Raw genomic sequence first — 25,192 nt, 5'->3', positions numbered from 1 at the left:
AATAAATAGTAGTATATCTGTGTGTAAGGATAGAACGGCCAACCTTATGATTCCAGAGATAGCCTCATTTTTAATGTCAGTGCCATACAAAATTTTCTTAAAAAAATTATAACTCCTTCATTTGTACACACAATTGCTTCGTACGAAATTTTATAGCATAGTAATGATCAGCAGAATCCATTTCTAGCCAAAAAAATACCCTTGAAAATTCAAGTCTCTATGTCTATGATAGGCGATTTTCAGCCCACTGTGAGTCGGTGAATTATTTTCCCATTTGATCTCTGGTGAGTGGACGTGTTGTTCTTGTATTGTTTTGTATTTATTTTGCTTATATAATACACTTGCATAGTATTGATTGACTAGATGATCATTTGTGGAAAAGTGAGTGGAAGGGTTTAGTTTTTCCTATGGGGAAGATTTAACCCGGACATAAAATCGGAAGTAGAAAATAAAAGCATCACACCGTAGGCAGAAAGGACGGACCGCCAAACAACTCGGTCTTGGCACATCTTGACACACTCCTTGCCTCATTCACAATCATACATTGTCTTATACATACTCTTCTATTATTCTGACTCTTGAAATGGCCCGACTGAAGTATCTGATTCACTAGATCGTGCCATGTCTTTCTCGGGCGTTCCCTACTTCTGCTGCCATTCACATTTGCGTCATATATTAATTATTAAGTTTATATCGCCTCTAAAGAGGCAGAACTCATGTAGGTTCACTTTGGATGAAAATTGCATATCTTCAGTGAAATGAGATCTACCTGTCGAAATGACAATGATTTAATATGACAAAAATCAGGACAGTTCGTGTAAATTAATGCTTTGAGTTGAATGCCCGTTGTCCCACGGATCGGTAAGCAATCGACATAAACCGTATGGTGTAAGATCCTGCGCAGAAAAGTTCTACACAGTGCTGCGCTGCAGACCGTTAACTTACCACAACGAACTTATTGTATATGCGGAAAAAATATCCTGGCAAAAAATTATCACATTCAATATTTGAGAAAACTTTCCCGACCGCTGTATTTTACTGATATGAATGAGGCAGGCATATAGTTGCAAGTCATCCAGTACCCGAAGATAAGTTTTAGTTATTTTAAAATACCTGGATATATTATGTAGGTACCTTCCTTTGTTAAATATAAGTTAATATGGAAATTACCAGGAGCACATAATTAAATTTTAATTACATATATATACATTTCTAGGTGAACATTAAAAAAGTGTGACCTATTCATGTTTTTAAATTTAAAAATTAAGGAAATCTACCAGAACAGCACTATAACATGAAAAGGTTACACTTTTTAATATTCGCCTAGAAATGTCATTTACGCAATCTTCACAACTCTGTAAATAAGTACATTGCAGACAATTAACAAGGAGTCAAAAGGCTCTATGAAAATAATATTTGTTTTCCCTTGTTTTTTTTTCCATTTTATTTACACTTTTAAAATAAAAAATTAAATGTACTGTAAGTAATTACCAGAAATAATAATTTGATTTGAAAAATTTTAAACATTGATTTTGTTTTGTCAAAAATGTCGTTATAATTTGTATAGTTGATTATGTGCTCCCGGTATTTCTAGCAGTAGATAAAAAATTCTCAAATTGTCCAATAGTAGCATGTACGTCATCGACGATTGTTTTTTCTTCTCACACTTGTGTGAAAACGAAAAGACAGAAGATACGTCACATATACCTCTCTCTGGGACTACTATAATTGTGTACTATACAACCAAAAGACGGTGTCCTAAGGTCCCGAAATGGAAATAAAATATTTCAATAAAAAATACACTTACGAAAATAATATGATCAACCTAGTGACCCTACTTGGAAGCGTAAATCATTTTAATCATTTTTAATTATTATGTTTTCCAGCCCTGGTGGGTTCTTTATCCATCGGCACCATGTTCCTGCTGTCGCCTGTGGCCGGAGTCCTGACTGACCGGCTGGGCATCCGTCTCACCACCTTCCTTGGGGGCGCGCTGGCGGCCGGGGGCATGCTGCTGTCCTCCTTTCTCTGCCACTCTGTCCCCGCGCTCTTCTTCACCTACGGCTTCATGTATGGGCTCGGGGCTGCCCTGGCCTATACGCCCTCGCTCGCTATCCTCGGACACTACTTTAGCCGATACCTCGGTCTTGTCAATGGAATAGTTACCTCTGGAAGCTCTGTATTCACTGTCATAATGCCATTAATACTCGAGTACTTCATCGCCACAGCGGGACTCGAAGCCGCATTGAGAATTCTTGCGTTAATGTCATCGTTTGTCATGGTCTGCGCTATGCTGTTCAAGCCACTACCACCCGTCATCGAAGAAAAGAAAACCAACCCAGAAAAACTAACTTTCGCCGCTGTAATGAAGTCAGTCATCCATCTGGACAATTGGAAGCAGAAACGATACATCATTTGGGTGATTGCCATCCCGTCAGCGCTGTTTGGCTACTTTATACCTTATGTTCATATGGCTTCCTTTGTTGAGGTTGAATTCGGCAACAAGAGCAATGTTCCTATCATGTGCATCGGTGTGACTTCCGGTATCGGAAGACTCTTATTTGGATACATAGCTGACCACCCTAAAGTAAACAGAATATATCTGCAGCAGATAGCTTTCTATAGTATAGGAATATTATCCATGTGCTTGCCATTCGCACCATCATACGGGGTACTTCTGACGATAGCCCTAGGAATGGGACTCTTCGATGGATGCTTCATCTCTCTGCTGGGACCTATTGCTTTTGACTTGTGTGGACAGAAGGGAGGAACTCAAGGCATTGGATTCCTGCTGGGACTGTGTTCAGTGCCCTTGACACTGGGCCCCCCAGTGGCTGGATTGATCTATGACCACACTCAGTCGTACAAGCTACCATTCTTGCTCTCTGGAATACCTCCTTTGGTTGGAGCTTCTATAATGTTCTTCATAACTTGCATGAAAGATCCAGTGACAACCGAAGCAAAGCTGGCCACTAATGGTCATTCGCTGACTTCAAATGCTTGGAAAAATGGTGAGTTCATAAGAATAATATCAGATATGTATGGTTTGTTTCGTTAACCTTTGTGCTAGTTTTCATTTGAATATTGTAATGTTGTCTTTTAAACCACATTTTTTCTCCTGTAATTGTGTGTCTACTTTTGAATGATTATTTTTAACATCCTTATCAATAGCACATCAATGTATCTGGCTAGCTAGTACCTGCCTGATTACCTTATTTGAATTCCAGATATAAATCCTGCTTCACCGAAAGGGAATGGCTTCCACCACGAGGAATCCGAATCTCTGACTGCAGTGGAGACTCCAGGTAGATTACGTTGTTACTATAACGGTAGAACGCCGTATAGCCTTTTAACGCCGAGCTTAACTGTCGCACAAACGCCCTTACTTGCGCAGCCCGACAGCTTTCTGCACCAACCTTTTCTATCCGCATCTCTTAACCAAGCACTACTTCCTTCTTCTAGTGCACCATATCATACTAACCTCTCTTGCCCTACTAAAAACAGTGAATTCATCAGTGATAATCTCCCAATTTGGCCTCTTTCTGTAAACAACTACAGATGTAACCAGCAGTGGAAAATGGAAGAAGCCCGAAAAGGGCGACAGAATTCTAGATATCGGAGTATACCATTAATTGATTGATTACTTCTTTTGATCGACTAGGCTTCTTTGAGTGATCATTTCCCAAAGTTAATTAATTTATAGTGATAACAATTTATTTGTTTGTGGATAACCTGACACATCAGAATATTGTTCATATTAGAATGGAAATGTTTATGTTAAGTATTACATATTTATTATAAATTTGATTTCGGGATCTAAATTTTATAAAACTTTCGGTGAACAAACTCTTGGAATGTCCATACAGAACATATCTTAAAACTTAAAATATGTATGTATATGCAGTTCGTATCCTGGCTACTTCAAATTTATTTCCAGATAAATCATATTGATTTTTCAGTATTCTTAATATGTTGTTAACAATTTAGTTATCTTTGTTATGTATAAAATATAAAACGTATCTGGATAGGCTTACATGTAGATTTAGTATGACAATTTGATTGTAGTTTTAAGTCTAAACAATGCACAGAAACAATAACAGCATAAATGAACCACTCCCTAGATCGATATCTTCAGGCTTTTTGTATGAAACAAATTGGTCCTAAAAAACCATAGATATGCCAATATATAGACAGTAAAATTCTCATTCGGAGCCTACTTATTATACTATACACCACTGAAAACTCTGAAAGTTTATTCCATAGACTTTCAGAGTTTTTCATTGGTGGATATAATTAGGGAATCATATGTCACAATATTTCGGTTCCAATTTTCGATCGGAGTTATACCCCCCTGAACAACAACTTAATGCTTCTGGGTGATATACCTTTTTGTAACAATAATAGATACTTGTGAATAATGTTTTTAAAAAATCTAACACAACAACTGTACATATTTATTTTTAAAGATGTATTTATTATTATTTTAGTTATGTAGTTATTTGTAAATAGAAATGTAAATATGTAGTGCATGGAATGTAGTGTGTGTATTCTTGTAAAAAGAGCTTTACTATTTATTTATCAATCTCTTCCATTAATCCCTGTGTGTACTAACTCCAGCTATGCAGTATTTCAAGTAAGTAACTAAATTGCAAATTGGAATCATGATCAATCAATTTACCATAGTTATCTGTTATGTTGACCTCCGTTGAAAAGTAATTAAAATAATATTAAAACATTTTTAAATGTAATATTTTTAAGGATGCCTCGAATTGAGAGAAGTCAATAGAAAATATCTGATTTTGATTCTCGGATCTCAAATGCATATTTTTTCCAGTAAGATATATATACTAAAATAAAATGATTATAAATCGAGATAGATATTTAAAATAATATGTATTTTGATTAATTATCGACATTTAATGTAAAACCGTAATCATACAAAATGGTTAAAACTTTTTCAAATTTTTTTCAGAGAATGGAAAGGAAATTGTCACATCGTAGAGAAATATGATTGCAAAATCATTGTCGCCACTTCAGAACACTGAGAAATATAAATTGTAATATGGATATTGCATCCATGTCAATTATTATTGAATATTTAATTTAACATATTCCCATTTACTTTTTTCATTATAAGCAGAACTGTTATCCGTTTTTTCAGAACACCCATTATTCATGGCTACCTCCTATGAATGTATAGTCATATTTTTTCCGATTATCAAGAGTAAAAACTTAGAGATTGTTATTTCCAGAAACAGATGTATTTTACTTCTAGTGTTGAAAAACTGACTAGAATCTCTAAGGGATCCACGAATTACAGGAAAGGAACGAATCAACTGCAGGCGGCGTTTCGCGCCACTTGCAGTTGCTTCGTTTCTTTCCCATAAGTTGAGGTTCAGTTCGACAGTTCGGCCCGCAGATGTATACTTAGCATTATGAAGTTAACTTTTTTCACAAAAAAGTTGTAAATTTACAACAACAAAAATTGTTGGGATACAAAAATTACAATCATTAACTTTTTATTTTTATTAAAAAAAAGGTACTCTCTTACTATATTTCTGAATTTATTATGCTGTTACTTGGTGAGTTGACCAACTTTTTGTATAATTTGAATGTATTTACAGTAAACACCCAGAATCTGTTGACAGATTCGGTTATGGCTCTGACAGCCAGCAGCATCTGTAGTATGAAGGTCAACTGTCAACAGGTCAATGAAATCCATAAACCAAATCATTGCTCACATGTTTTTATTTACAGCAGAGTTAATAAGCCTTGATCTTATTTGACTTATTTTAAAGCGGCCGCTACACTACTCGCTTCGACGCTTCGACGCTTCGACGAAGTCCTCGACGAAGTTAGCCGAAGTTCGAAGTGCGTGCCCACACACTCGTGCAACTTCGCGAGTAACTCAGTCCAACCAGTCAGTGATTGGTTTATTTATGGCGTGACGCTTCGAGTCCTTTGACTCGGGCGCATTTACCGACAACAATCGGAAGTCGGGCGAAGCGAAGCGAAGTTGCCCGAAGCGAAGCGAAGTTCGTGCCCACACTATCGTATTCGGTCAACTTCGATCAACTTCGCGAGTAGTGTAGCTGGGCTATAAAGATATTTACATAGTATTTAAGTACCAATGCATTTCGTAATTAGAAGATTCTAAGGAAATATGAGAAAATGATATTATGTGTAAGACTTTTAACAATTTCCCATTGTTAGATAAAACGATTAGGCTGCAAAAGTGAATATTAAGTTAGCCAATATGTATTAAGTTGGAATCTGATCACATTTAGATTTATCGGAAATAGTAAATAAATCATAATTACTTGTCTAACTAATTAGTAAGGTTTACGAGAGATAAATAAAAAAAATGTTTTTTTTTTTTATAATATAAAATATTAACAACAGCTATTTGAGATTAAAGGAAAAGCATTCATAAAATACAATTTTGATTGAATACACATGTTTACAATTATAAAAGCTATAGTTAATAAGAGAATATAAAATCTATTTTAAGGCATGGATTTGAAATAATGATATGTGTACAGCGATTTCAGTTCAGTAAATTTTATTAGTGATAACAGTGCCTAAAGATTTACATATCTATTTCAAGAAGAGTGAGAAGGGTGTGGTACTGGCTCAACCAGAACCAATACGGGGGAAGATTAGACTTTGGCAAAAAGTGCATTTATCCGAGAACTTTATACATATTACGGATCGTACAATTAATTTAACTTAAAGGCTTTAGAGAGAATGATAAAGAGAGAGGAAGATTAATATCAAATTATTACTAGAATATTTGTAGGCTGGAAAATTGATCACCGAACAAACATTTATTAAAAAAAATGTGGAAGTGTTTGAAAGGTTTCATGTCAATTTTATCAGAAATAGTGGCTGACACTTGTTTGCATTTTTATATAAATATTATACATATTCAATTTATTATTATTTTAAAAGCTACTGTTACAACCATAATATAAGAATGGAAAACTTGAATATCGGAAGAATCAACATTCAAAGAGAAAGTGCCATTAAATATAAACATGTAGTGTATTTCTAGAATATACCTATTGTATGTAGCCTTTATTACAAATAATCGCAGTACTTATTTCTCTGAAAACTTAAAATTTACCTCCCGTGAAGAGCCATTCCGGACCGACTGACATTAAACAGTCGCCGCTTCTATCGTGATTATAATAATTACTTTTACGACAGAATATTTTTAGTGGCTTCTTTCCTAAACAATTAAATTCATTGACTTTCTTAGTGCCATAAGCTCGTAAAATTACATCATTATCACTTTACAAATTACAAAATCAATTGGACCGATGCACTCTGGCCCAGTGGTCCAAACAAAATAAATCACGTCACTATTCAAAGTACATAAACAAACATGAAGTGAGAATTTGACATATTTTCAATGTTTGATTGTACTTTTTTCAATAATTCAGGCTGAGTCATGAAATACATTAACATACAAATGCAGTTTTCTAACTTTCATTCATTCCTTTTAAGTCGTAGGTTAATATAGAAAAAAGAAACAGCGTGTTTTAAAACTCATCCAAAGGCCTCACTCTTAACTTGTTCATTTCAAGGGCTTAGAGTCAAATGACCTTATCTACATAGAATGGTGCCTTCCATACAAACTTGAATGGAAACAAGTGACTTAGTACTTTTTGGTTCTAGACCGTTTAGCACAAGTTGCCTGACATCGTAAATCTCCATCCCATTTGAATTTTTTAATCATGGAGAAACAGTTTTGTATTGGAAATGTAACGCCCGATTGGCCAAATATTTGGATCACAAAACACGTTCACAAGGCATTTCTTGTGTCCTGCTTTATTCTACTTAAACATACAAATAATTTTAGGTCTTAAAGTCAAATAACATTGTCTACAAAAAAACTTACCAATTATTTGAGGGAATAATAAGTATTGGTTTTTTTTCTAGATAAATTTTGTTGACATGGAATTATTTGTATGGTTTTTTTGTAGATAACATTATTTGACTTCAAGACCTAGAATTACTTGTATGTTTTTTTTTTGTACTTTAACTTTAACGATAACGTTATTTGACTTCAAGACCTAGAATTATTTGTATGTTTTTTGTAGATAAAATTGTTTGACTTTAAGCCCTCGATTTATATTTACTATTTTAAATGCTCTACAAGCAGCATTAGAATAATTTATCATATTGAGTTGTTTTATGAAGTTTAAAAATATTTTGGCCACAGTGCAATTTATAAGGAAAAATGTCTTTGAGATATACACTCTAATAGAATATAAAGATATGATATAATATGTCTATAAATAGGTGCATTAACGTACTTAAGCTGTTGTCGTTGACGAATGTGATGAAATGTGTGTGAATGTATACGTCACGAAGTTTTATGAAAATGTACTAGGTAAAATGTATTTATTGTTATTAAGTTTAATTTGTAGAACTCCATTTTATTTTTTTATTTTTTTATATATACAATAATATTATTATTGGGTTTATAAAAACAGTTTATTTTTAAACAAGTTCTGCTGTGTAATTATTATTACGCGTGACAGCTGTTTCGCCCTCTGAAGGCATTATCAAACTGTGGGTAGCCCACTTACAGACGATAAATTTATATTATTTCTAGGTAGGTATTTTAATTTCATTTACTGATTTCTTAATTGATTTCTAAGTAAAATATCAAAAATTATTAATGGTTATTACCCCAGCAAAGTTTCCCCAATTAGTGTAATGTTTAAATTTGACTGAATGTCTTTATGTTAGTTATTCCCAAACAAATATAATTCGTTCACCCCTACTAGATATCTTCAAACCTAATGCAAATATGAGTGCACTATGAAGTACTTAATTATGCTATTAAAATAACCCTATGAGTCATCGTTTGGGAATAACTAACATAAAGACATTCAGTCAAATTTAAACATTACACTAATTGGGGAAACTTTGCTGGGGTAATAACCATTAATAATTTTTGATATTTTACTTAGAAATCAATTAAGAAATCAGTAAATGAAATTAAAATACCTACCTAGAAATAATATAAATTTATCGTCTGTAAGTGGGCTACCCACAGTTTGATAATGCCTTCAGAGGGCGAAACAGCTGTCACGCGTAATAATAATTACACAGCAGAACTTGTTTAAAAATAAACTGTTTTTATAAACCCAATAATAATATTATTGTATATATAAAAAAAAAAAAAAAAAAAAAAAAAAAAAAAAAAAAAAAAAAAGGTAAAATGTTTTTGTTGGAAAAATAATTAAATGTACATTATAAAATTATTCGTATAGACAATTTCAAAAATGATTAATGTGTTTTGTTTAAATAAACTTTACAATACTGTTTTGTTTTGTATTAAATAATATATTGTATTGTGATGATGACAACAACCTACAATGTTTGGTTGGTTTATATTTTGTCTATTTTTATGAATTGACAATCAGGGTAATTGTATGCGTGGTTTGTGTAAACATTGGTTTAATTTTAATAAAGAATATAAGTGAATTCACAATACAAGTGTCACTATCATTGAAAACCATGCCTAATTCTCCTCAGCTGCTTACTTAATTAGAAGAAATACATAACACTTCAAAAGTCCAAATAAAGAAAACAAAAATGTTACCATTTTAGAAAGACAACCCATCTCTTTAATAAGACACTGAATCGTTGCGCGGGGGTGAATGTTATACTGAACAAAATTAATTGTTGTTCTTATTGGAAACACTATATAAAATGGCACCATTCCTTCCACTGTTTTCTTTTAAAAAAATAATTTAAATATTGACTTACAAAATCTGGGAGAGAGAACAAAATATATTAGAATAACTATGTATTTACAAATTAAATACATCTGTGTATACAATCTTAGCCCAATAAAGGGTCAGCTTACATCATTTTGGCAAAGGACAGAGAATGGATAGTAAACACTTAACAATAAAAAGGAAGACTATGCAATAATTTGTGGCATCAGATCAAGAAATGCCATAATGCTTTAAAGCAGAGCTTCCCAAAGTTTATTGTATACTTCAGTTAAAAAACACTTTTCTTTGTTTTGGAGAAGAAAATGGCTTTACTTAACTTAAGAGGCCCCTAATTTGAGAAACACTTTTAAATGGTAAGCATATAAAATTTTACAGACAAAAAAAAACTTGTAAAGTAACAAATTAACAGTTAGGAACATAGTTTTACTTGCTACAAATCATAAACAAATCAATTAAAATCATGATAAAAACATGACAGACATAAAATATATCTATAAAGAAAAGGATGTATAAAACTTACATTAAGGTGCATAACTATTATCATCCAAAACTAACGTTAAGTATTATCCAAAAGATAAAATACATTAAGAATTAAATTTTAACAAAAGTTTAATAAGGCTATAAGACAATATTTTTTCCACATTAAAATAATTTCACTTATGTTAACAATGCAATGAGTGTTATCAACTAAGGAAAGGTGAGCTTGGTGGCAGAGAAGCAAGAGCATTGACTCTGGGCCCAGAGGTTGGAGGTTCAATACCCAGCAAAGAGAAAATAAATTGTTCAAATTATGTATTTTCACATTACATTAATTTATAAATTGCAGATGGTACTCTCAGTATCATTGAGTATGTAAAAGTGCTTGAAATGGCTTTAACGATGCTTAGTAACCCAATCAGATAGTTCTCAAACTTCCTTATTATATTTTCCTTCCCCTACCCATTTCCTCGTGTCTCACAAAACTCCTTAATTATGGTGCCATAGACAAACTGGCCACTGGCAGAAAAATTTGTTTGGAATTTTTTTTTATTATTTTATATATTTTAGATGATTAGGAAAAAACTTGGTTCTGTATATTTAATTAGAAAAGCATGCTTCTATGATGCCAAAGCATTACAAAATCTAAAACCTGATTCAAATAAATAATTTCAAAATCAGGTTGATTTAGGAAAAAAAAAGACTTGTTGCAATAAATGAAGTTCAATATCGATAGCTAAAATAATTATTTATTTATGGAAAATAGGCATGATAAATTATCACGGTCAAATTATTAAGATTGAATCGCGGTGAATTTGTTTTAAAACCAAACAATTAAATAAAACCACAGCTAACGTTGAATTTTTACAATATGCACGTTTGTATTTAAAAAAGCCTATAAACATGTTTGTAATAAAACAGATAAAATAAGCAATCATTTCTTTAATCCTTTTGTGATAATCTCAAGAAACACTTCTACATAACAAGTAGCTAGCAGATTCATTAAATAAAAATGAAACACAATCTGCACTTATCACAGCCATTTGGTGTTTTTGTAAAAACAAAAAGATGTCAAGGAGTTAACTTAGTAATAGTAAGTAAGTATGTAGATTGTATAATATAATACAAATTCTTTACTCATGAGAGAATTATTGACTGTACATATAAATCTTATGAGAACATTTACCACATTACACAAATGATCTAAATAGTAATCTGACAAAATATGTCAGAATGTGACTGAGAATATTAAAGCAAAAACAAAGACATAAATCCACATTTGAAGAAATTAGCGTACATATTATCAAGGTACATTGGATTTCCCACAATACAATTTTAAAAATATTAATAAAATTGAAGTCCTACAGGGAACCAAACAAGAGTCGTGTTGTTCATATTTTACTCAAATGTTTACTTTTCATTACAAGGCATTATGAATTATGTTGACCAAGCTTGATCTAAGGTAGGCGTAAGATCATGCTAAAGTATTTTATAATTTATTGAAAATGTGATGGTCAGTAAGAATGACAAATCTTACTGAAGATGATTATAACTTCACTCTTCTTAAGCACTAGACCTTAACCTGTGACCAACTAGTAGAAAAATTATGATTAAAGAAGCACATCTCTTTTATAAATATATTTTTTTACTCGTGGCATGGGTAAACTTTTGAAATATATACATACATATCGACTGTTTTCTAGTAGTCAGGAATATAGAAGTAAATTATTTATAACTCCCGGATTTCACTTCAAATCGATTTGTCATCAGTGGCGGCTCTTGACTTTTGATTGTGATAAGAGTGTTTAAGTTTGAAAAATTCAACATTATTGATGTTCTTTAGTCCAAATTTCAGTTTAACCGTGCGCTGCACAGATTTGCTGAAAATCTTCATACAAAAACAGAATTTTCAAAAGAAAAATAAGAAGACGTTTCGGACAGACAACAACATCACTAATGCTATTTTTTGTAATATTAGCACTCTAGTACACCCAAAAGTCACAAGCCGCCACTGTTTGTCATACATAAAAAAATAGCATTATATTAAACTCCGCGTACTATATTATTGTTTGTTTTAAAGGAAATACAATCCAGTTCTGGAGCAGGCAATCTAAGTACCCAGTTATAAATTAGACCCATCAAAAGGTTGATATAATTCTCGTACTAAGGTTGTTCCCTCAGCAACATACTTAAGAGAAATTGGCTCATCACAATGGCTCCATCAATACATACATGACTTTTGACCCACATCAGCGAAATCACAAAAATATATCAATAATTAATTAAACATTTAAAATACAAACACTAAATAATTTCTGAAGTGCGTACTGAATCGAATGAAACTAATAATTTTAATACTTATCACATCATATTTATGGTGTCACGACGAAATTACACAAATGTCAAATTCACATACCAATTCAGAATTAGAATTACACACAAATGGAATTACACGTGTACAAAATTAAAACCTATTTTTCAATTGATTTAATATTTAGAATGTGCGTGTGCTGAATAAATTTCATATTGAAAAAAAAAACAAAAGTTAGGTTAAGTTTTTTAATATGTAATTTCAGTTGGTGTAATTCTCTCCATGTGTAATTCTGGCAGTGTAATATTGGTGATAGGAAAATTTCATACCTGTGTAATGTCATCATCTAACTCACATTACTTATGATATATCTACCAAATCCATTGGTTAAAAATACACTAGAAAACCTCAACATTAAATTGGACTCACCGATTTAAAACACAGTTAAAATTTATTACAATAGAATTAATTTTATATGAATATATCTCTCTTATAATCAACCTAATACAACCTCTGCGGCGGCAACATAACCTGCAATCTTATGATTAAAAGTCAAAGAGTTAGGTCAATGTGCCGCCTTAATGAGAAGAATGCTCAGGTACTATACTACGGAACAAGTAGACATCGCCAAACACGAAAGACAAACCTGGAGAATTCCATGAAAGGAATTAGACTACTCTCAGAGTAATAAAGTAAAATATAGAAGAAAGTACAGTGGGCTTTTAGAAACTATGCAGACCGCCTCTGTGTCAATAATAATAAATCATTACTCACCAAGACCGGCTAAAAAGGTGGTATGTATCATTTCACTCTCTCGACTAATAGAGAAGGTCCAATTTTCGTCGCAATGGTTAATCTTATGTATTTTATACCAATAAATCATTATTTTTAATTGAATTCCATATACAAGTATGAGTCGTATTCGTTCGTGCAAAAGCGCCACGTGTCAAAGACGACGATAATAATACAAAGATTAATAGTAGGACTTAGTGGATCTAGTTACGCTTTTGAATTATGCGGCGCTCTGCATCTCGGCGATGAACTTCTCAAACTCATCTCGGAAGCGCAGGCTGTCCTGTCGCTGGCCGTTAAAGTGGTGCTGGGAGAGCGTGGCCGGCAGTTGTGAGCGCAGGTGTGGCTGGGCAGAGAGGAGTGCGTAGATGGCTGAGGACACGGGGCGCGGAACGTCTTGCATCGCACCACTGACGCTGAGATTCAAAAGTCTGGAAAAAATAGTCACTAACATAATTGTCATACAATTGCTGACTTTATCAACATCATTGTGATCATCATGCTCTTCATCATTATCATCATCGTCATCACCAAACCTGTCTTCATCATTGTCATTACCATCATTTTCCTATCATCATCATCAGTCTTGTCAACATAGTCAATAACATTATCAACATCATCATCACCATCACTCACTTCATCGTCACTGTCACCACCAACCCTGTCTTCATCATTGTCATCACCAATGACAATGATAAAGACAGTCTATCTCCGTTTTATTTGTTATTTCCATCATCAGTGTTGTCAACATAGTCATTAACATTATCAACCTCATCATCATTGACTTCATCATCAATGTCAACATTGTCATTATTATAGTCATAATCATTATCATCATCGTCGTCACGACCGTCATCACCCGACATGATCAAAAAAGTAATGTAACCATTGTCACCAAATAAGTAGCTAAGCATAATTTTAATATTATAATTTCAAGCAATGTCTCACGTTCATACGCTAAACATAAATGGATGATTAATTGCGAGAAATTTAGAATGCATTATTGAAAAGTTTTTCAAGCGGAACAATTCAAACACGGTGAATATGAATTCTATTAGAAGAGTAATAAGAGGAGGACTAACCTTCCCGTGAGAGTATGGAGTGCCTGCATGAGGCGGTGGTCCTGGCCCTGCAGCTCCGAAGACAATGAAGCCATCTCAGCCAGCAGCTCGCACACGGGCCCCGCGCCGCCCCCGGGCCCGCTCTCCATGCCCTCGGCTATGGACGCTACGCATGCATTGAAGTACTCCTCTTCCAGTGAACATATCTGCAGACAGAGATAAATTAGGTTAAGAACATAAGTATCCAAAAATGTATGTTTCTAATTTACTCTAATTTGATAAATCAAAACCAAAATTTCCTGTGAAATCATAAGATTTGTAAGTAGTAATTAAATACTTACCTACTTAATAAGGTACTCCAGTGAAAAACATTATGGCTTAGGAAAAAAAAAATATATTTATGTACGCTGATTCTGAATATATAAGTTTTATGAAATATTATTAAATGTAGAATTTATAAATTTAAAACCAAATAAAACACGATCACGTTAAAACACCGTTTGGTTGTTACGACTGAGTCTGCAGATTCATCACAACTAGTCTATGTGAGTAATATATCTATGGTTTACAATATCTACAACAGGAGTGCCAATTCGTGGAGAATTCCCCAAATTGCGGGAAATTTATAAGATTTTTAAGAATTGGGTTTTTGCAGAGAGAACTTTTAGGGTTGTTGAAAAAATGTGAATTAGAAAGTCCAAATAAAAACAACGAATTCACATTTGAAAAAGAATCTTTACTGAATCATTAAAACAGCCACCATCTCTTGATAAGGAAACGCTACAAAAAAAATTATGGACAGACGAAATAAAGTTAAAATAGAACTTCTTTACACTCAGTCACCAGGGATAGCTAGATGTAGCAGATACTCACAGTCCTGGCCCCCAGGTCCTGCAGCAGGCGGTAGTACTGCACGGCCAGCGCAGGGCGGCGCAAGTGGGGGGATGGGGGTGCCAGGCGCGGCAGGGCGCAGCGAGCAGCTCTCAGGGCTGCCTCTCTGCCCGCCCCCTCGGCGCTGCCCTCCTGGAGCCAGCCTGCACCCACCACACCACTGCCTATCTCCAAAACCAGTGACAGCTCCTACAAAATAAAAAATATTAAATATACCAGTGGTTCTAACCTTTCTGAAGTCGGAGAGCACTTTTGACCATACGAAAAGTGCACCAATGCAAAAGTGAAGTGCAAAAGTGCAGTGCACCGAAATTAGAGTCAGAAAACAGGCAAAAACATACTGAGAGTGTTGCCTCGATTTAAAAATTAGTAACCCGAAATAGAGCTAAAATCTTGTAGAACCAAAGTTGGAACAAAGATTTTTCCATCCAGGCGAGATAAAATATCTGAAGAAATCAACCGGTAAAAAACAAAGTTTATCTATTTTAAATAGTCTTTAAAAAAATTAATTTTGGTTTGACTGAGGATTGAACCTTCCTACTGAGGAACTGAAGTCGACAACTCTACCAATCTCACCAAATGCCGATTGCGTAGGACCGATATTTATCAGGAATTTTAAGCTTAACAAAGCCTTAGTATATTGGCTTGTAGTCATTGTGTCTGTTCATAACAGGCGTATCCCTTCAGCTTGTAGATGTCAATTTTATCGCTTCGCGTCTCATCTAAATATAAATACATCAATAAGAATAGTCTGAATTATCGACAAATCACTTCCAATTTGAAAACAATTTTCTATTAAAAATATTATGTTATAGGTAGGTACTTTATCGCTGATCTGATCTGAATTCTCCAAACACTTCCAATTTTGAAAATGAAGCTTTAAATTAAAAGCCAGAGTTCATTGAAAATTAGAGGCATAACTGAAATTAGTATTTTTAATTCCATTTGATCTCACCTCACAAAACTCATCCTCCGCACTGGTGTCTCCGTTCCTCCCCTGGCTAGGCTCTGGCAGAGCGGAGTGGTTGTCCAGCGGTTCGGCCAGGGCGGCTAGCAAGGCGGGGCACGCCGGAGACCCGGCCAGCAAGGCGGGCAGCCTGTTGGCAGCGGCGGCCACGGTCCTCAGGGCGGCTGTGAGGGCGCCTCCCGTGCGCGAGGACGAGCGGCCCGCCAGTGAGGAACACACGCAGAGACAGGGACGGATGCATTCCCAGATTACTTCAGCGGTGCCAGACTGAGAAATAGAATTATTTTTATTTCTATTTCAATATTGGTTTGTACCATGAGATTTGATAAGAAACTATTCTATAAGAAACTATGAGAAATTCAATTTTACTTTATTTTCAATTAAAAACAGCCATTGACATTCACCAACAAACACTTTTTGATAACCATGAAATAAATCTGCCAATGAAATGGTGGTATCCCCAATAGAGTATTTTCAATGGTTTTTCAATTCTCAAAAAAGTAAAGAAAAAAATTACGAAATGAAGGCATTTTTTTTGTGGACGAATAAATTTTCTATAACCATCTTTCAATATGTGCTATTTTTTATTATTATATATTTTTATGAATTTGCCGTCAGAACGACATCTTCGTTTTTATTGGTGAATATGGTGTTGTTGACATCACACCGGCCGACCTCGGTGACAACCACATTACTAGCCATTAGCATTTTCTACGAGGGTAGTCCCTGAAATACCTGACCTGACTTATAGATGCAGGTCGTTGTTAGAAAACAATTCCTGTGGTCGAAAGTACCAACTTTAGATAGCATAAGTTCGAAATTTAAAGACGCTATGTAGTTTGTGTTTGACAACCTCTCAGAATAAACAACCTTAACCTCTCTAATAGTGAACGCTCTCAGTGAATTTGAATACGAAAAAAATTGGTCATCGTTATGTGATACAATACATTTGAAAGGTCTCAGTTCAACCAATATCAAAGCCGAGCTAGATTCTACTCTAGGAGAGTCTGCTCCTTCATTTACAACAATAAAATATCGGGTGACAGAGTTTAAACGTGGCTGCACGAGCTGCCAAGAGCAACATAGCAGTGGTTAACAAAATGGTGAAGAAAATACACAAAATGGTATTGAATGACCATTGACAGAAAATGCGCGAGCTAGTAGACATGGTAGGCATTTAAAAAAGTGCTGTACATTGCATATTGACTGAAAATTTAGACATGAGAAAGCTGCGCATTTTGGGATGCGTGTAGGATAATTTTCATTGATTGTATTCAAAAAGGAAAAACAATGAACGGCGAGTATTATTCGAAGCCTTTAAATGATGGAATCAAGAAAAAACAGCCGCAGTTGGCGAAAAGGAAAGAGTTGTTTCATCAAGACAATGCACCAGTTCACACATCCGTTATCGCGATGGCCAATATCAATAAGTTAGTGTTCAAATTGCTTCCGCATGCACCGTGGATTATTTTCTCTTTCTGAACCTGAAAAATCACTCAGTGGTAAAGGTTTAAACAGAAAAGAGAAAGGTTATTTATGAGAAGCAGTAATACTCTCAAAGCAAGTGAACTCTGGCATCATGGAATGAATTCAGCACTATGCACTGTCTAAAAATAGTAGTAATTTCTGTCATAAGCTATGAAATATGTAGTCACGTATCTGTACAAATATAAAACAACGTTTTGTTTGCTTCATATTTAAGAATAAAAATTTCTGGCAAAGCCATTTGTATTGAGGCATGTATATTTACAGGTCGACATGATTAAAAAAAATTATATTAAAAATAACTAACCTGCACCCCATCCGCCAATCCTGCGTAAACGTCCAGCGCGTGCAGCAGAGCAGGCGAATCGGCGGGCGCGTTGAGCGCTTCGTTGGCAGGTCGCACCAGCTCGTGCAGGCGCTGGGGGCGCTCGGGCCCAGCAGGCAGCTGGGCCAGGGCCAGGGCTCCGGCGCGTGCCAGGCCGCGGCGTGCTACGCTCGACAGGCCCGCGCCGCCCGGGCCCACGCCCCAGCGCACAGCCTCCCACAGTGCCGAGCAGTTTGAGATGTCGGTTATTCTGAAAGTTATATGAAGTGCGAATATTTCAGTATCTACGCAAATAGGTCACAGTAATAATTTTGCTAGAAATAGCCTAGTTTGCAACAAGTTATTCTCGACTCGGCTTTTGCCCTAGCAACAGTATTAAGGTTGAGCAAAATGAAATGTGAACAAAAAGTTAAGTCCATATACGAAGTTAGTCACATTTTTGTTTAGGAATCGCTAATATTGTCTTCAATAATTAAATATTACAATTTGAGGTTTTACTCACTAAGTTTTTTTTTTTTTTTTTTTATTATTATTATTTATACCCGTTAAACTGCTCAAGCAGTTTGTCAGCAGGTCAGTTTAACATAATATATTATCAAAGCATACAAAAAGCGAGAAATCACAATATTTAAAATAGATACAGAAGAATTTAAATAAGAACTTAAATAATCACTAAAACAGAGCCATATATAAAAAAGAAACAATAGAATAACTTTTAACTTACTACAATACAAAATAATAAAATACAAAGACAGTCAGTTGTAACACAGGCAAATTACTCATATTCATATGTATATATATATGCATAAGATTATAAACAATATCAGTATAAAAAAGCTTGATCTATTAACCATTTTTTAATTTTATTTTTTAATTCGGGGGTGCAATTTGATTGAATTTTTATGTCTATTGGAATCTTATTAAATATGGTAGGCACAAGATAAGAGAAAGTCCGTTGTCCGTATTTATTTATAATTTTCGGAATGGACATACCTTCATTTCTATTGAATCTTGTGTCATATGCATGATCTACTTTTTCTTTGTATATTGAATCTGACGTTATGTTTTGACATATAATTTTAAACCATAATATTCCTCGAACAGATAATACGTTAACTGACTCATATAATAATTTTATATCTCTTCTTTGTGCATAAATACGTTTGTTTACCAAAAGCTTAGTCATGGAGTTTTGAATTGATTGGATGTAACCTATATTTGTCTTGCAGGAGTTTCCCCAGGACGTTATTCCGTATCTGATTGTAGATTCCGCTAGTGACAAATAGATTATTTTTAACGTACTTATAGGCATAAAATATTTAATTTTGTAAATTCGCCCCGCAATAACTCGTAGGCGTTTGCATATGTTGCTAACGTGTGTATCCCATTTCATATGCGCATCTACAGTTATCCCCAAATATACATAAGTTTGTACCAGTTCAATGGTTCCACATTTACAGGACTGTGAAGAATTGTGTATACACTCAGATGTATGCGACTTTATTATAGGCGTGATGGTGTATTTGGCATGTGGAGATCGTATATACATCAATTTAGTCTTTTTGGAATTTATTATTAGGCCGGCATCATGTGACCATTTCTGTAAAGAAAAGAAATCATGCTGCATGAGTTTTATTGCAATAGATAAATCTTCATGCGAAATGACTAGAGCCATAAACGTAATGCTTAACAAAGGTGAAAATTTTATTCATGAGTGAAACAAATATTATGTATAATGTTGGCCTGAGAATTGACCCCTGCGGGACTCCTGTTGACATATATTTAGCTTTGCTGTAAGTTTGAAAGAGTTTCACTTTAATTTGTCGATTGGTTAAATAGTTTTTGAGAAGTTTTTTGTAATTTTCCCCTAATTCCTATCGCCTCCAATATCTGTATGTAATAGTTTTTTCGGATCAATAGTATCAAACGCTTTAGAGTTGTCTATGAATAATACAAGAATATGTTTTTTATCATTGAGTTCTTGATTTACGTAATTGGAAAAGTCCTGTAGTAAAATTTCTGTGCTTTTATTTTTTTGAAATCCGTATTGGTTGCGATCAATAATGGAGAAACTTTCTAGGTATTTTATTAAATTTACGGAGATGTATTTTTCTAGAATTTTTTCAATTGCTGGCAATATACTGATAGGTCTATAATTTTCCATTTCAGTGTGCTTTCCCCCTTTGTATATTGGCCTAATAATGCTACATTTAAGCTCATTCGGTATAACTGCTTGAGATAAGATTTTATTAATTAAATGAGTAATTATCGGACATAGAATATTTATATGTTTTTTAATGTCGAACATTCTAATATTATCAATCCCTGGCGACTTGGAATTATTTAGTTGACTGACTATCCTGCGTATATCTTCACAGGTCGCTCTGGGCAAGTACATGCTATGCGGCAAATCAACAGGTGCTATGTTGGACGCTTTGTAGTCTCATTTGTGTAACATCGAGCTGATACTATTGGTAAACTGCTCAGCGAATCTATTTACAATGATTTCCTCTGTTTTCCCGCTATTATTCAACATGTACTTTGAGATAATTTCATCGCAGTTTGTTTTTGTTTTATGTCCCAATAATTTATTAATTTGATCCCAAGTTTTTTTAGAATTGCTGAAATAGCTTTTAAATGTTTCATTAAAATACGTAGTTTTACTTTTTATGATTAATTTGGAAACAGTATTTCGGGTTGATTTGTATTGTTTTTCAAAACATAAATAAATCTTATCAGTTTGTTAACAACAGGTTGTCAATCAGGCAAACCGCCCTCCTTTGCACAGATTCTAACTAACTAACCATCAAGCCGTTTCACCGCAGGGGTAGGCAGAGAGGACAGACCGCCAAAGAACTCGGTCTTGGCACACACTTTTTACCTCATTCACATTCATACATACTCTTCTATTATTCTGACTCTTGACATGACCCGACTTGAGTATCTGATAAACTTGATCGTGCAATGTCGTCCTCGGGCTTCAAAATTCAATTGTTGGACGTACTTGAGATTTGTACAGGGTTTGCAGCTGGTCAATATTGAAGAATCTGCTAGCCGTATACAAAACATTCAGATTTACTCAGGCTTCTACGATGAAACAGTGTGATGGTAACCATGGTGCCAAAGGCGTGTGCAGCTTAATTTGCTAACCTCATTCTCGGCCTGTCTTTAACCCTTTCAGACCGTGCGTATATTTGAAAATACATAAAATGCGCTAACTTTGGGGATGATTCTACATGATTAAGGGCGGCTTGCACCAACTATTGCAAATTTTATTTAACTAAACGCATTTAAGACCCTAAATACATTTAACTTAAATGCGTTTAGTTGCGTCCTGCACCACGCAGTTCGGTGGCGATTTTAGTTAAACGTCATTAACGCATCGGTAAAACAGTTACCGCGTGGTTACCGCCATTAACGCGTAAATAAAACAGCTACGATTTTTCATTTTACTTGAAGTGTCAAAATATTTTGTGATTGTGTGTGTGGTTTAATAGTGTTTTCATTTATTTTATGAAGAAAAAGTTAAAGCAAATAGACATAATGATGATATAAGACAAAAAGAGCTTCTGTTGTTGGAATTAAAAATAAAACAATTATCCGAGTAATTTTGTTTTTTTATTTTATTTCTTTTACATATTATATTGTTTTAAAGTATTATAAGAATGCTGTAGGTATGATTAGAAGTTTACAACCTTGCAAAGTACTCCTCGATAAGGAGTGTTAGCTCCAGGTGATGAGCACCTCGCTGATGTTTTTATTGGTGTTGAATTTTAACTGAGGTTCAATTTCTTGCACTAATAATGATGTCATTTCTTTACTGGGACGAAATCTTCTTTGAAACTTCTTGGCACTGAGTGTTTCAAATAAATTTGTTCTTGTGTTTGCGAAGTTAGCAGTCCACAACGGAGTGCTGGTACCTACCTTGATGTATGGAAGTGAGGCATGGAACTGGCAAAGAAAGGATGAAAGTAGATTAAATGCTGTTGAAATGAGATCCCTGAGGCGTATGTGTGGTAAAACCATGTTTGATCGTGTGAGGAATATGGAGATCCGCAAAGAGTGCAAGGCTGATGTAAGCGTAATGAGTAAGATTAAGAAAGGGACGCTTAGATGGTTTGGGCATGTAGAGAGCTGCTGACCCTGTACAAGTCTCAAGTCCGCCCAACTATTGAATTTGGGAGCCACCTTTGGGCTGGTGCCCCAAAATACTTGATAAACCTGCTTGAATCTGTGCAAAGGAGAGCGATCCGTCTGATTGACAACCCGTTGTTGACAGACCGATTGCCTTCTCTAATGCATAGACGCAATGTAGGCATGCTGTGTCTGTTCTACAGGTATTTCAATGGAGCCTGCTCCAAGGAGCTAGCAGCATTGATTCCTGATGCACCGGTGCACGTGCGCGAAACTCGACGGACACGAACCGAACACCCGTTCACGGTTGACGTTGGCTTCATGAGAACGGACCGTTTTTACGACTCTTTTTGTGTAAGTCGGCTCGTATGTGGAACGAGCTACCGGCATCTGTTTTTCCCTTCCTACAGCCCCTACCTTATTCCGCCTCACAACGCCGCCCAACCGGGTGGTGACATAGTTCCCCTGTCTGTACACTGCACAGGCAGGGACACTCTTGTGAGGTGACACATAAAAAAAAAAAAAAATAAAAAAAAAGAGCGAATGAGCGAAGATAGGAGTGTAAGGAGGATATATGATGCAAATGTGAATGGTAGCAGAAATTGGGGACGCCCGAGGAAGACATGGCACGATCAAGTGAATCAGATACTCGAGTCGGGCCATGTCAAGAGCCAGAATAATAGAAGAGTATGTATGAGACGATGTATGAATGTGAATGAGGCAAGGAGTGTGTGCCAAGACCGAGTTGTTTGGCGGTCCGTCCTCTCTGCCTACCCCTGCGGGGAAACGGCGTGATGGTTAGTTAGTTAGTTAGTTAGTGTTTACTTCTCTGACTATATTATAATTTATTTAAGTTATTTATAATTTCTATAATATAATTTCTTCATGATCGTCAGAATACAAATCCCAAATGTTCATTGTGAATACAAATTAAAATGAGATAGATTTTAACCGCAATCAGAAATCGAAGAGATAACCTAAAAAATTTTTGACAGTACTGCTTTATGAGTAGGGCTAAATACGTTTGACTCGGTTAAACAGCCGCTTTTGGGTATTTAACTTTGACAGTTCTTTAAACGCATTTAACGACTTAAATTTTGTGGTGCAAGACGCCAAGTCGACTTGAATCAAATAATGTGTTTAAAATTATATTTAAATCAAATTTAACTTATGGTGCAAGCCGCCCTTAAAAAGTAGGAAAGATAAATAACTTTTTTCGAAATTCTAATTTTTTAAGGTAGTTTAGTTTTAAGTAAAAAGATTAATTGTGTGTATGGGAAAATAAATATTCTTCTATGGAAAAATATTTTTGTTTATTATTATTTATTATTCTACCATCATACAGAATCACCTCCAGAAATTAAATTTTTATGTTTAATCTCGACGGAAGATATTTTTCGATATTTAATTTTTACGTATTTTAAATTTTTCTATTAAATGTTACATTTTTGGTATACAGTTTACCAAAACGTGACATTTACCCTGAGGTGATATCTCACAAAAACGGCGCTGTAAAATTGTACAATAAATAAATAAATTGTCATTTCACGTGAAACACACCAACCGAGACCTAATGTTCTTTCAAATGATAGTAGCAATATCTAACTATATATAAAAAAAAATTACAATAAAAATACCAAAAAAAGTTTGAAAAGGTTTTTTTTTTTTTTTAAAGACCTTTATTGACTGAAAATTATTATATATATATTTTTTTAGACAATATGTAGATAGTCCCACGAAGCTGCCGCATGGCTGCTTGTCTGCAGGTTCTATCTCAATATACAATTATAATACAATATTTATATCTTAAATTCAATATCTCCCGTTATATAAAATAAATAACAGACTCTTACATACAATCATAGAACTTAATAGAGCGTCCCAAGTACACAAACACTTTGAATGACAATACGATAACGTACATTCAAAAGTACAAGACAATATAGCACACAGATAACACACATTCAAAAGTAATACATATACGATAACACACATTGAAAGTGAGTAACATCGTACTGTAGCACAATGCAATAGAATTAAATATAAATTACATCTAAACACACAAAACTCCACTCACTGCTGCTTGTTGGTGGCCACCGTGACTAGAAGCGCGACCGCCCGGCGCGCCACCTGCGGCTCCCCCTGAAGCGCCCGCAGCAGTGCCCCGGCGCCCGCCGCCCCTGCTGCACCCACCCCCCGCGGCAGGCAGTGGCCACCGGGCGCGTAGGCGCGCAGCAGGCGGCGGCCCAGCCACAGACAGTCGGCGGCCAGGGCAGGCGAGCCCAGCCAGCGCCCTGCTCCCCAACCGCACCACCAGCACAGCCGGAGGACGCCGCTCGTCAATCTGAACAACAAAATAACATAAAACATTATTAGCAGAGACCTGCGGTTCCATAAAAGAACATTGAAGAAAAATAACAAACAAACCTAACCTAAACTAACAATCTAGTGTTATGATAACACATGTTTTCTTCTACAAGGTCCTATTATACCACCGTAATGTGAAGCACGACAACACATTATCATAACAAGAGTCCATTATTCTACCACCAGAGTGTTTTACATAAATACATAAACCACTAACTAGATCGATAACTTCTTATTAAGGTCCTACGGGCTTACCATAGACAAAGATAAAGAAAACTCAAGGCCTTTTTAAAAAGTTTAGGTCCATAGACAATATGATTGCACTCAGCCAACTCCGTTCATTCATTAGCCCAAACCTTTTCCTCACGAGGTTCCGTCTGACCAGATAATTCTGATCGAGAATTGGAACCGTAGAAAAGACAGTAATCTCCATGGCTCGTGACGTCATACTGTTGCCTAACTATATCCACCAATGAAAAACTCTGAAAAAAAAAAGGACCACACTACATGGCCATTAAAGTATATAACAACCTTCCACGTAGCATCAAACAAATAACCGACATACTTAAATTTAAATCAACACTAAAAACATTTCTTTTAAACAAATGTCACTACACCTTAAAT

At 35.0% G+C, this 25,192-nt stretch overlaps 2 protein-coding genes across 2 annotated transcripts in view; one reads left to right on the top strand and one right to left on the bottom strand.

Moving 5' to 3' along the window:
* Positions 1-9,367, top strand: part of kar (monocarboxylate transporter 10-like protein kar) — a 48,067-nt gene extending 38,700 nt beyond the window's left edge. Inside the window, exons 2-5 of the mRNA XM_089637418.1 lie at positions 1,887-3,011; positions 3,228-3,305; positions 4,973-8,398; positions 9,231-9,367. Coding sequence (XP_089493544.1) covers positions 1,887-3,011; positions 3,228-3,305; positions 4,973-5,001 — 1,232 coding nt within the window. The 3' untranslated portion in view covers positions 5,002-8,398; positions 9,231-9,367. The remainder of the gene's footprint in view (positions 1-1,886; positions 3,012-3,227; positions 3,306-4,972; positions 8,399-9,230) is intronic.
* Positions 9,368-13,532: 4,165 nt separating this feature from the next.
* LOC149420003 (exportin-4-like) overlaps positions 13,533-25,192 on the bottom strand; it is a 44,770-nt gene continuing 33,110 nt past the window's right edge. Inside the window, exons 10-15 of the mRNA XM_089637416.1 lie at positions 24,279-24,545; positions 18,050-18,317; positions 16,246-16,524; positions 15,273-15,479; positions 14,421-14,605; positions 13,533-13,769 (exon numbers count right to left, since the gene is read on the bottom strand). Of these exons, the coding sequence (XP_089493542.1) occupies positions 13,559-13,769; positions 14,421-14,605; positions 15,273-15,479; positions 16,246-16,524; positions 18,050-18,317; positions 24,279-24,545 (1,417 nt within the window). The 3' untranslated portion in view covers positions 13,533-13,558. The remainder of the gene's footprint in view (positions 13,770-14,420; positions 14,606-15,272; positions 15,480-16,245; positions 16,525-18,049; positions 18,318-24,278; positions 24,546-25,192) is intronic.

This window comes from Hesperophylax consimilis, chromosome 11, assembly GCF_061612785.1.
Source record: "Hesperophylax consimilis isolate HC1 chromosome 11, BYU_Hcon_1.0, whole genome shotgun sequence".
NCBI lineage: Eukaryota > Metazoa > Arthropoda > Insecta > Trichoptera > Limnephilidae > Hesperophylax > Hesperophylax consimilis.
This window is presented reverse-complemented; position numbering and strand designations above follow the sequence as displayed.